At 30.5% G+C, this 13941-nt stretch overlaps 1 protein-coding gene and 1 long non-coding RNA gene across 10 annotated transcripts in view; one reads left to right on the forward strand and one right to left on the reverse strand.

Annotated features, from left to right (window-relative positions):
• Nucleotides 1-13941, forward strand: part of EXOC6 (exocyst complex component 6) — a 194462-nt gene that overhangs the window by 125556 nt on the left and 54965 nt on the right. For 6 of the 9 annotated variants that reach the window (XM_074295881.1, XM_074295877.1, XM_074295885.1 and 3 more), the window contains exons 19-20: nt 3961-3990; nt 12327-12468. In XM_074295881.1, coding sequence (XP_074151982.1) covers nt 3961-3990; nt 12327-12468 — 172 coding nt within the window. The remainder of the gene's footprint in view (nt 1-3960; nt 3991-12326; nt 12469-13941) is intronic. The other 3 variants (XM_074295883.1, XM_074295879.1, XM_074295880.1) reach the window with 1 other exon arrangement.
• LOC141558528 (uncharacterized) overlaps nt 1-13941 on the reverse strand; it is a 103956-nt gene that overhangs the window by 79064 nt on the left and 10951 nt on the right. The window lies entirely within an intron of this gene.

Raw genomic sequence — 13941 nt, forward strand, 5'->3', positions numbered from 1 at the left:
GTAGTCTAGGTACCAGGGTAGAGGAGATGTACACAAGAGATATCATGAAGGCAAACTTGAGAGACTTTAAGAATAGGTTGTCCATAGCAAGTTAGAGAGAGAGAGAGAATTGTCAAGCATAACATCTAGGTTTTGAGCCTAAGATGTGTGGTGCCCTTGGAAAGACCAGGGAAGTTAGGGTGTAGGGGAAGATGAGTTAAGAAGCTTTTGACTTTCTTTAGGAGGCTCTAAGGTATATCACTATCATGATTTCAAAACATAGAAGAATTTTATCTACTTTGTAAAGGACTTGTATCTGAGCTTTAGGGAACTAAGAAGACACTATCCTTACCTTTTGTTGCTTCCTAAATTTGTGATCCATCTTATCCTGAATTGATCTTTGGCAAATGAAATTCTGGTTCCTTTCCCATTAGTTTTTTTGAATTTTGTTGCTCTTTTTCTTGCAACCCTACTATCTTTGTTCTCTTCTAGAAGTCTTCATGGGTCTTTGTGGCTCTTATCACTTGTCTTCAACTTTGGTTTGTCACATTTCACTTTGGTTCTCTTTTTTTAGCTAGCCTTAGTTACCTTTTCTCTAGGTATCAGATGTAGTACTACTAGATTGTATAGCAACTGCATGGGCATCTCAGGAGATAATTTTATAAATTTTTCCTGCCTCTGTGCTATCAAAGGCTTTTTGGTTTATTTAGACTTTTCATTTTTAAATTTATTGTTTAATTTTTTCTGGTTATATATGTATGTGAATTTTTAAAATACATATTTTCTTATGAATCATGTTGGGAGAGAAAAATCAGAACAAAAGGGAAAAACCATGAGAGGGAAAAAAAACAGGAAAAAAATGAACATAGCATGTGTTGATTTGCATTCAATCTCCACAGTTATCGTTTTGAATGAAAATGGTATTTTCTATTGTTTATTGGGATTGCCTTGGATCATTAAAGCTTTGGGAAGAACCAAATCTTTCATAGTTGATCATTGCACAATCTTCTTGTTACTGTGTATAACGTATTCCTGGTTCTGCTTGTTTCCACTCAGCATCATATCCTTCTAAAATCAATTTGTTCATCATTTTTTATAGAACAATAATATTCCATTACCTTCATATACCATAACTTATTCAGCCATTGCTTAGTTGATGGAACTCATTTTTCATTTCTTTGATATCACAAAAAGAACTGCTATAAACATTTTTTTGCAATGTGGATCCTTCCTTCTCCTTTATGATTTCCTTGCCATATAGACCCAGAAGTGGTACTGCTGGGTTAAAGGGTATGCACAGTTTTATAGCCCTTTAGGCATAGTTCCAAATTGCTCTCCAGAATGGTTGAATCATTTCATAACTCTACCAACAGTGCATTAGTGTCTCAGTTTACTTTTCATTTTTTTTTAATACCTCCCACACAGAGTTTCTTTTCGGCCAGTCTGTTGGACTGCTGTTTTTTCTGCTGGCAGTTGTGTCATGATGTTCCTAAATATTTAGCTCATTCATTCTCTATTTTCTGGCTAAGTATACTTGAACCAACAGATCATTAACCAACTAAATCATTAAGGCTTTTGTTTTGTTTTGTTTTGTTTTTTAGTATCTCTTTTGAGGGGCCTCCTTAATTTTCTTTCTGATTGTCTTTCCTTGTCTTATCTTTCTTTGTGCACCTGGTGTGCTTTGTTCCAGTTACCCCAGACCGTTTTTCAATGACATCCAAAAGGAAGATGAAGTTAGGCACTTCTAATTCAGAATCTGTGAGTCTCATTACACAAAGGTCAAATAAGAAGCAGTTATTTCTTCTAAGAAGCTTATAAATTTGAAAAGAAAATAAAAAATGTAGATGGACAACTATGTAAACCATTTACAAGTGACTCATTTCTAGCTTTATTTCACATTAGTCTTTTCTGCATTGTGTTCTATCTGAAATAGACTCGTAATTATTCTTTAACCTAGTTCCAACCTGGTTCTACATTTATGCATTCATGTAGAGCATTCCCCATGTTTAGACTGAACTTCCACATTTTTGCCCCACAAAGGATTGGGATAATTATCCCAAAACATACTTTATTTTCATTTTGTTTGAGACTCAAAGGTTTAAAAAATAAAAAATTCTACTGATATCAAGGTAATAATGGTCAGTTGAATGTTTTATAGTACTAAACAATTCTGCAAAAATCCTTCTGATACATTTATTATGTTTAATAAACAAAATGTCTTACAGCATTCATCTGAATAAAACAGACTAAAACTATTCAGTAGTACATATATAACAGTTTAGAACCAAACAAAACAATTTATTTAGCAACATTCTCCAGAGTACCTTTTCCTATAAGGTTTGAATCTCTGTGAGGTTTAAATTAGGGAATCTATATAAAAGGCTTTGCAAATTTTAAAGAGCTATGTAAACATTATTTCTTATAATTATGGCACAGATTTTAATGTTGAGAACACCAGGATTTAAAATCATATAATCTTTGCTCTCGAACTTAAAGTTTACTAAGGAAATAAGATACATAGACAGGTGAATATAATGCAAGATAGAATGTGATAGGGAAAAAGACAGTCTAGAAAAAGTACTCTTAGAAACTTTAAGGGAAAAACGATTACCGCCATTAGAGGGAAGAAGTCAGGGTAGTCTTCATGAAAAGGTTGTATCTGAGCAGATTTTTGAGGAATTTCAACTGGCAGAGATGCTAAGAGAGCTTGTTCTAAGCATGAGGGATGAGAGAGAGAATGCATTTAAAGATAGGAATCCATGACATGACAGAACAATTAGAAGTCTCATTTGGCTGGCATACAGATTGCATAAAGTGATGTCATATAAAACAAAGTTAGAAATCTTATTTTTGGAATATCAGATAGCTATTTTTATGTTTTATATTTTCATAATTTCCTTTAAATTTGCACAAATCTTAAAAATTTGTATTGAATAGTGGAAATAGCACTTTTAAAAGCCTATTAGTATCTTTTAAAAAACAAATGCATTATATAGATAAGTCAATTATATCACATGCTGATTTTTATTATATCCTTTGATTACCCTGATACCCTTTACCTTGGTTTCTTTTGTTATCCTTTAAGATTGTTATCCATTTCCTTAAGGAAAATAAAATTTGACAATTATATACAAAATAATTTTTACAACCTCTTTTTTATGGAGTGTTGTATCTATAATAGCAAAATATTTTGACAGTAGGAAGTTATTAAAATTCAACAATACTTTGAATTGATTTTTTATGATTGGGAAAATCATAAAAAATCCACTTAGTTGTATGTTAGTGCATGTGTTCAAAAGTGTGTAAGCATTTATGTATATTCCTGCTGCTATCTGTTCTATAACAAGACAAGCAAAAAGTCATACTATTTCATTCATGTTTCCTTAGTTATCAAGCAACCGACCCTGCTTCTATATCTCTTACATTTAGTGTTTAAATTTCATTCATTAATAATCACACAAAGGCTACCAAATAGAAAGATACCTCAAAAGAAAAAGAGCATTACATAATTACATTAAAAGGAGAGTTTTTGTTAATTTTTTCCTCAGTACCTAAAAAAATCGGTAAAATATTTAGTTATTTATAAATGGAATAAGCATTTTATTTTTCTGCAAGAAGGATTCTAGTAGGGTTCTCTCTGTTTTTCAGATGTGTACATTTAGCAGCTATTTAAACACTTGTTGGGAATTCAGGTATTTCAGTAGCCATTTTTAAGGTGATTGTTGAAAATCACAACAAGGAGGTTTAATTTTTCAAGTTTTTTTATGTATACAGACCTTCATATAGAAACTTTGAAAAGAAAATAGCTGCTTATATTGTAAATTAACTTTTATTGCAGGCGTATATTTAAATTATACTTCAAAATTATAACAAGATATGAGTAGTATATTTCTTAACTTTTATTACTATGAATACTGCTGCTGCTACTTTAAAATCATATTTTGCTTTTTGATTTTATTGCTTTGCTGATTTCCTTCTCAGAATAACAACAATGACCATGCAGCTATGTCGGTAAGTAAACAAAAGCTAAAGAAAGCATGTCCCTGAAAAACTATGAACTGCCTACAGGCTTATTTTTCTCTGTTTAATTATTAAAAGAAATTTTAGTTTTCTTGGTAACTTGATGTCATATTTGTGGTTTTGTGGAGAATTCAAATTTGAGTTAGGGTTTCATTCATTGACACAACATAGTTTCTAAGGTTTGCTGAAGCAAATTATCATTTTAAATTATTTTGCAAACAAATTCCCTCAGAAGCAACCATAAAATGAGATCGTGTTATGTATAGGGGGCTATAAACAATTGGTCACCCTCCTCAGGTAAATCCCGAGCTTGAAACATATATAGCAGCATCCATAAATTAAATAGAAGTTTTCAGGCTTGCCTTAGAGTCTCATCATAAGATGTACTTACCTACAACTCCATTCTAGGAATCCCACAAAAGGGACCTCTGGAAGAGTCCCAGGGGTAGTGGCAATCTACCTATTGGGGTTTCAGGTTCCTAAATGCCTTCCCCTCCTATGAGTGAAATAAACAGCTGTGTCTCATAAGACCATTGTGTGATTTGACCACTTTGTGCCATGATGCCAAAGTTTGCCTACAATATAGTACTAACTGGTGCTGTAGCTCCATGGGAAAAGATGCCAGACAACTGCTCTGTAGCATCTTCATGAGAAACTAAATGTGTGCATGGGAGAATGAAATTAACTGATGAAAAAGTGCCTTAGAATAAAATGAGATTGAATTATATATATATATATATGTATATATATAATGATTGTTGAATTCTATTCTCAGATGTTGGTTGGAACCACTTTAATGTGTTGTGATATACTCTTAAATAGATTAATTTTTAGATTCTTTTGTCACCCAGTTATTTCCAGATTATGGAATTTTTGGATAAATCATTTAAAATTCAAATAATGGTTGTTAGGAAAGATTCCCTCTTCTCTATTATTCTTTTGAAAAATTTTTTCTCAGAACAATATAGAATATACTTTGAAAGATGTGGGTTGAGTCAAATATTCTAACTTTATTTGTAGATCTTAAAAAATAAAGCAACTGAACTACTTAAAAGCATGCTTTCTTTAGCTTACAGTATGGTTCAGAGGAAAATGAAAGCATCAAAGATTTGGAGGTATAGGATTTTTGTTTGTTTTGTTTATTGATAGTTGTCTGATTTTCCGTGACTCCATTTGAGGTTTTCTTGGTAAAGATGCTGGAGTGGTGTCCCATTTCCTTCTCCAGCTTATTTTACATATGAGGAAACTGAGGCAAACAATATTAAGTGATTTGCTCAAGATCACACACAGTTAAGCTCTGAGATTGAATTTGAGCTCAGATTCTCCTGATTCCAGGGCTGGAACTTTACTACACTACTTAACTGTCCAAAGGAAATAGCAGTGCTTTTTTTTTTTTTTTTTTTTTTTTACTAGTATTGTAGCTAATCTAGCATATGTTTTGTCATCTTAAGGCCAACATGAATGATTGTTGTTACTATTATTGAATGATTCTTTTAAATTTGGAAGTTGAAAGTCCTTAGGACTATACAAAACTAAATCTATCCAGGGACTTAAAAAGACCCAGAAAGGTCTTTTTTTTTTTTTAATAATTTTAAGGGACATCATAAATACCCTTTGTAAAGGAAAAGAAAATTGACTATATTATTCTGCCTTTCTGCCAATAAAAACAATTACTCTTTTAAAAAAAATCAAGAAAACTTTTAAGTTCAATGTGTGATACTTTGTAGTTTTTTAACTAATAGCTTAAGTCGCAATAAAGTATATGAGAATAAATAGTACCTTAAGAAATGGAAAGCTTTATGAATGAAAGCTAAATGAAGAAGATACCAGTAAATATTTGAGATTAAGAAAAAAATTTAAATATTTGTTGCTTGAGGTTTAATATAAACACAGTAAGACAAATACTAACATTAACATAATTGCAGTTTTTCTCAAACTTCCAGAATACAGCTGTAAGCCCAAAGATAAGTGAAAAGGTCTTCAGAATAATAGTTAACAGAAATAATTGTTAATAGAGTCCTACAACTGTTAACAAGTATTTCAGTCTTTTAGTCTTTATGAACTTCAGGAATATATGAGAAAGATACCAATGAACTTGGTTTGGTTTGTGAGTACTTAGTTGTTTTAAAGCTAGAATAGGCGATCACTGTCGTGGATATAAAGGAGTTCTTACAGAAAGGAAATTTAGGCACTTTATAGGAAATCTAAGCAAAGTTATAGAAAGGTAGAGATAATTATTTGAGAGGGCTCTTAGAATGGAACAAAACAGTGTGTCAGCATTATGCTGACAAGCAGAAAACATGAGAAGAGGCTGAGGATTGTTTCATGATTAATGATTGAAAATGGACAAAATTTCCATTTCCAAATAACTATTATTCTCTAAATCTGTAGGTTATATAATAAATAAAAAACATTAATTCAGGCTCTATGTCCTTTTCTACATTAAAGAAATGGAACTGTACCGATGTCCTGGGGACGAATAATAGCAAAAAAGTGTGAAGGAGCTTAATCTGGGGTGGGGGAAGGAGAGGGAACCCAGCTACTATGCCACTTTCTGTTCTGCTGAAGTTAAAATTGGTCCTGCAGAATTCTTGGATTTGAAGTAGGATCAAAGAGATTGAGAAGGAGGAATGGAGAAAAGGGAAGATTTTAAAGATGCTTCTAGAATGGAATAGAACAGAACTTCAACCCTACCATGATAACAATGTTAATAATGTTAATATAGAGCTAATAAAAAAAGCCTAATAACACTTAAAATCATGTTGGAAAAAAGTAAAAAAGTATGAATCTCATAGGAAGAAGAGCATGAAGAGGAAGTATACGTGTACCATATCTATTATAGAGCATATATCAACCCAAATGTTTTGTATTATGGTTACTTCTAACTATCAGGGAGGCTGAAGCTGGAAAGTCTCATGAGATCAAGAATTTTGAGCTTTATATTTGGCATTAATGTGTGAGGTGGGTGAGGAAGGATTATCTAAAGATAGTCAAACCGACCTATATTAAAAATGGAGCAAGTCATGGCTCCCAAACCAATCAGGATTGGGACTGAACTGTGAGTAGCACAGTTTATCCTGTTTCAGGGAAAGACTTGTTGGGGGAAAAAATAAGTCCACTCCAAATATGTTATATATCTAACCAAAAGAGGAAATCTGTGCCCTTGAGACTCAGGACTACAAAAAAAGGTGAAAGTTTCATTGCAGAAAATGAGCTTCTAAGGAAGAATGAGGTGTGTTGATTAGGAATTAATAAGGGACAGGCAAGGTAAGCCATTATATTGGAAGTTGGTGCTAGCTAGGAAGAATTATGGAGAATGAAAATTACAAAAGATTGTAATGGAAGGAACATTAATAAGAATGTATTGACGGGTTACATTTTTTGTAGACTTTCAGGGTATAATCTATATCTAGACTTATAGAAATGTTATAAATAGACTAATAGAAATAAGTCTAAATCTTGACAAAAAAATGTTAAGTATATTGAAATTTACCAGAGGGAATTCATCCTTGTATCTAATAGTTTAAACTTACAATATTCTATTCTTAGAAATTAATGCTAATTTTATAAGCAACACTATGCTTAGAAATAGGACATAGCATGTGGAGATCTTATACATAAATCCATAATTATAGAATATAGATCTCTTAAAGTAACTTAATCAAATCTTTCATAGCCTTTACCAATGACATATGCTTTTTTCTTTTAATTTAGTAGCATTTTGTGATTCTTAGAATATTTGATGTGACTGGCTTTAAGTTTTTTTTATCAGAAATAAAATTTTAGCAATTAAAATAGAAAATAGATTTTATAAGGAAGAATAGATCATTTCTTAGATGAAATACCCACTTTGTAGCATTTTTCTTATTTTAATTAAGAAATATATAATCTTTAGTCTTCAAGCTTGCATAAACTATGAAAAGATTGTAAATTTAGGCTCCCTAGGAGACCAGTCAATTCATCAAAAAGTTTCCCCTCCCCTTTTGCCTTTCCTTAAAAAATTTAAATCAGCCTCATAGCTAAAACTTTTGTTGCAATTGCAAAGAGGCAAAGGTTTGTGTTATACAAAAGTTTATTACTTCCTTTTCAAGAATAACTCTAAAATCAGAGAATCAGAGAATCAAAATTAGTAGGATCAATGTAGGCACAAATACATATTAACTGTATTTTGTTCTCCTATAATAAGTGAATATATTTAATCATATTTCTGTAAAATCTGTTGTTAGGAATTTTAAGAAAAATAAATGTCATAGTATTTCTGAAATTTCATAGAAATGTTAGATTTTTCTTATCTCACAAGAAAGTTTATAATGAAAAGTTGACTTCTTTTTGAATTATCAGACTAACATAGTATTTTCTCAGTCTGTTCTTAAAAAGAGTTTTGCTCTGTACTAAAGACATGCATACATCTTCCCCAGCCTCACTCCCCTCATCCTCAACATGAGCAAAGAATAGTTAACTGCCATTGCTGAATTTTTAGTAACACAGATTTGTGAAGAACATACAGAATGTAAGAGAAAGAATGGAATAGCTGAAAACTACAAATTATTTTTAAATGGATATTTGACATTTGATTTACTACATTGAAACATAAGATAAAATGACAAATTAAACTAAAGCTTTAACTTAAATCTAGAAAGTTTAATTTTTTTAAAGTATTCCATTTTAATTTGATATATATAACTTTTACTATAATGGAATTCTCAAAGCACAAATGATCCCTAATATAGCTAACTATAAAACATTGTTTTTATGTTATTACAAATAAAATGTATTGCATTTTAATTTTGTAATTTTATGTTTTAAAAACAATGTCTTCAACCTGCTGTGTACATTTAAAATAATTTTGAAATTTTGCTTATTTAAACATACAAACAAATGAACTTATTTTTTTAAGTTGGGGATTGGGAGTTTTGTGTTATTGTTCATGTGATTGGCAGTGAAAGCCTTATTTCACAGCTTGCAGTGAGAAGCTATTGGGTAGAAGGTAGCTGTGTCCCACAAGTTAAATTCAAAAAGTGTCAATCAAGACTTCACATAGGTTACTTAGAGAATGCATTTTCTTACTGGTTTCACTAAATGTCGTCTCATGCTGTCTTTGATTGGCACAGCTTGGCAGGGAGGATAGATGAATCTGTCACCGGCTGGTTAATTGTGTTGCTGGTCTCAGCCTGACATTAGGTCTTTGACTCTTAAGTGGCTCAATACAAAACAAATTAGCAGATTGTAGTCATATTTCTCATTCTATATGCTTTGACTTTGTTGAATGGAGTCCATAAATCATATTGACTGACACTCTAGTAAATGATGAAAGCTGCTTTTGAGGCAGCTAGTGTGGTTCTAGAAAGCAGCACTGTGAAGGTGCCATGGAAGGATGCATATGGATGACCCTTTGGGAATTTCTTAGGAGCCAAATGTCTCTTTACTACAATTGTTCTTAAAAGAAAGGCTTTGGGGTACTGCAAAAAGGATCTAATATGTCAGCAGATTCTCTTTTACAAGTTCCTTTGAAATACAAGAAGTTTATCTAAGGGTTTTCTCCTTTTACAACATGTATTTCAGCAAAATGTTAGATGGTGGGTTAAAAAATTGTTGTCCTTTAAAAGTTTAGCAGGTGTTTTTACTTATAAATTTGTTCCTTATTTTTTGAACTTTAACTTGTCAAAGCCAAAGAACAAGTTAATAATGCTGCAATTAGTTTTTCAAATGAGAACAGTAGATATTTCACAATTGTTTGCAATTGGAGAGTTGTTCCAGTTTTTGGCAAATAAATGCATTTCTTTTGTTTAGTATAATGAAAGAAATGGAACATTCTAAATGAAAAGCCTTGGCATGTGAAAAGTATCTTACCTCTGTATTCTAGATGGCAATATATTATTAAAGGCATAACAGTATTGACAACACAATTGAAAGAAAGACTTCCATCAGTGGTTTTCACTATAAATACTGATGATAGAAGTGACTTAGATGAACCATTTTATATGTATGTATGTTTGAAACATTTAATGTTTCTATTTTCAATTTCAGAATGAATATTAAAAGTAATTTAAAAGAGCATTACATATTAATTTCCCAAGTTGGAATATTGAATTTTAAAAACCAATACACAGACAACTAAAAAAATAATAGTTAAAACATTTTTATACCTGCATCTTTTCTTAACCCTGATTGTATACCTATATCTGAAAGGAAAACTTCAATTTCACGTAAATATTTATAAAATACCTTAAAATCAATTTAATATTGTATCATTGAGAACAATAAGCCTGTAGTTACTATACATAGTTTAAAGAAATGAAGTAGCAAGATTTGCTTTAGATGTATGAAAATTAAGAATTAAATGCATAAACACATATATATGTATTTGCTTTTGATTTATTTTCATCAGGTTTTTTTGAAGATCTTATGTTTTGGTTCTATTAACCATCATTTTCTGCTCCAATATTATTATTATTTACTAGTTTTTTTTTAAAAGGTTCATTAAAATATCTCTATGCAACATTTGCAAATGAAATAAATTGAATGCTAAAACTTTTGTGACAACTTATAAATCTGTGCAGTTGTTACATTATAGTAACATAAGTAGAAAATGGACCTAATTTGATGGAACAATTACATTCAATCAAAATACTTGTTCCATTGAATCAATATGACATTTCTATTACATATTTTTAGATCTAGTCCATTATAATTAAGTGAATTTCCATTTATTCTTTTCCTTTCTCTTTCCCCTATTTTCCCCTTACTCATTTTGATATTATACTGCTTAAGGAATAATATTGCATGACTATCAGATTAATTCCTACTGCATTTGGGATCTTGAAGCATGTGTGTTGGCTTCGGTTTTTGGTGGGGGTTTTTGTATTGTTTTATAAAATATTTGTTTTTAGCAGTTCTTCATCAGTGTCTCAGATATATTGTTTATATCTGCTTTCTTCTCTAATGTTTTTGTTTGAAAAATTGACATCTCACTTTAGAAAAACAACTTTTGAAAAAAACTCTGCATGATGTCTAAAAGTTAATAACTCATTCATGAAGACTTAAAATTTCTAATCTGACTTGAAGTGGCTGATTTTAAAAAATCTTTAATAGCATTACTTGAAAATATGTTTACATAATCAATTTTTACACTTCTAACAATTGCTATGAAGTTTTTTGCAACAAGATTTCTAGCTTTTGTGTTTGATGTTTTTTTTTTTTCCATTTAGAACATATTTTTAGGCTCCTGTAGCTTTATTGCTCTTAGACTATTATATATAGAAAAAACATAACTAAAAACAGAATTTCACTATAATATATTATTTATGCAAGACTGACAAAAATGCAGTCTTTTATGCTCCCCAAAGTATGAATTTTTGATTAAATAATGGTGTTTGCCTGCCAAAGTGAAGAAACAATGATTTGTAAATTGTATACGTACATATTTGTCTCTTGCTTCATTTAATATTAATATTTCGTTTATAACATACTAAGTAGAATTGTACTGTAATGCTTTATTTAGTCAATTAGTATTCAGCTTACTTTAAAAAGTAAACTTAAGTTTAAAATCATTATAGTAATATGATTGGAGGCAACCATGAAATGTAAATACTCAGACTTTTAAGTTATTTTTATAGAAAATGTTTTGATAATGTTATAGAAGAAAATATTTTTAACAGTTTGTACTATTTAAGAAAGAGTCTATTTTTCTTGTTGTATATTTCTAAATTTTAATTTAGAAAATTAATGTTAGAAAGAAATAGTTTATTTTGTAAGTTCTATTGATTTCTAAAACTAACAGATGACTTCTGAAAAACTTTTAAATCCTGTTGACAGGTGAGATTTAAAAATGTTCATAAAAGCTGTTATAAATTATTTTCATAAGAAAGTGATATATTATAACTCAGCCATGGTCCTTTTTTAGATTTAGATCATTGTTATTCTTTGATTTCATGTAATTAAACTTGTATAATTTGTAAATTTCATTTACTTTTACTTTAATTGCATTAAAGATGCCTTACAGTTTTGGCAGTAAAGTATACTTATGCCATATTTTAATTTTAATTCTTATAAAATATTTATTACTTTTCAGAAGATAAAAATAATGACTGATTATTATTTAATATTTATTTTAGCTTCTCTTTGTGCCTTTACAACTTTAATGTTATTATTTGAGAAAGAAAAATAAATGGAAAGACTGCTAATTCCTAATCCTAGAGCTAATGCATTGAGTATTCTGTAGTTTAAAGCACTAATAATTATAAATACAAAAATAATATTTAAGTTTGATGAAGACTACTTTAACTGATATTTTATGTCTTTGTGTATGTGGTTTTTTTCCTTATTAGGGAAAAGTTGCCCAGACAGCTTGCATGTCAGCCTGCCAGCATCTGTCAACATCCTTAATGCAGATGTTATTGGACAGTGAGTTAAAACAGATAAGCATGGGAGCTGTTCAGCAATTTAACTTAGATGTCATACAATGTGAATGTAAGTACCTTATTTTGAATATTACTTAAATCCATTTCATTTCCAGGGGCTTACTTTTTAATTAGGTGGAATAATCTAAGAACAATTAAGAAATTTAATAGGAGAGGCCAAAAGGGATACAAGCTTCTAAATAAACTTCCAATAGCCATAGCTTCTGGGAAGCATACTGCTTTGCTTCTCAGGGGAGGAAATAAGATCAGCCACAGTGCTAGGGGATGCCAGAGAGGGGAGTAGAAGTGGAAAAGTTAAAAAAAAAATGACAAACCATTTTCCCACCTTTCATATTTTCTTTTCTCTAGATCAGAGGTTCTTCTTTGTATCATGTCTGTGAAGTCTATGAATTCCTTCTTGGAATATTTTTAATAAATGAAATAAAATATATAGAATTACAAAAGAAATCAATTATTGAAATAAAATGATCAAAATATATTTTTTATTTTAGTTATTTAATATTTCCCCCAGTTATATTCAAAACAAAAATATTTTTTACATTTTTTTTGAAATTTTGAGTTCTAAATTTTCTCTCTTATCCCCACCTACAATTAAGAAAACACATGTGAAGTTGTATAAAAACATTTACATAAAAGTTAAGTTGTGAGAAAAAAACACAGCTCTCCCTAATGGAAATAAAAATCCTCAAGAAAAGTTAAAAGAGAAAGAGAGAGAGAAAAAGAGAGAGGGAGGAGAGAGGAGAAAGAGAGAGAAGAGAGAAGGAAATAAGAATGCTTCGATTTGTATTTAGACACAATCAGTTTCTTCTCTGGGTATAGATAGGCTTTTTTATCATAAGCCCTTCAGAATAGTCATAGAATAAAACATATTTTAAAAACTAAGTTCACACAGCTTGGAATAAGAACACTAGCTCTAGGAAGTCCAACCATTTCAATGATGTCCCATAGTTTCTCTCAGCATTCTATTCTGAATGAACTTAATCTGTGAAATTAGGTTCCTTTTTCTTTTGGTCTATTAAACCTTCTATTATGACTGAATCTTTTCTTGTATTCTGAATATTTTTCTTCCTTCCTGCAATTCTTAGGCTTATTTGTACCTACAGCAATACGAACAAAGTGTGGCTTTGATTGATAAAACACAATAAGAAAATATCCATTTTACAAATGAGGAGACTGTGGTTCAGACATGATGTGGCCAGAGTCATAGTTGATAATATGATAGGTCTCATATTAGATCTTGCTTTGTATTAGCATTAAATTTATATAAAATCAGTGACTATGTGGACCTCTATACACAAGTATTGAATAGTTTTCAGTTTTATAGAACCAACTCAATAGGGAATGATGAAAACTCCTTGTTGGCAAATTCCACCTCATCATAAACTCAAGTACTCAGCAATTTAGTTAGGCACCACTGGTGAGAAATTGAAAATCAGTGGGGCACAAGGGGGATTATAAATACTTATGTGAGGTAAATTTTGAGATAATAAATTCTATATTGGAGAGTGACTTTTAAAGTAGG

Source organism: Sminthopsis crassicaudata, chromosome 2 (genome assembly GCF_048593235.1).
Source record: "Sminthopsis crassicaudata isolate SCR6 chromosome 2, ASM4859323v1, whole genome shotgun sequence".
Classification (NCBI taxonomy): domain Eukaryota; kingdom Metazoa; phylum Chordata; class Mammalia; order Dasyuromorphia; family Dasyuridae; genus Sminthopsis; species Sminthopsis crassicaudata.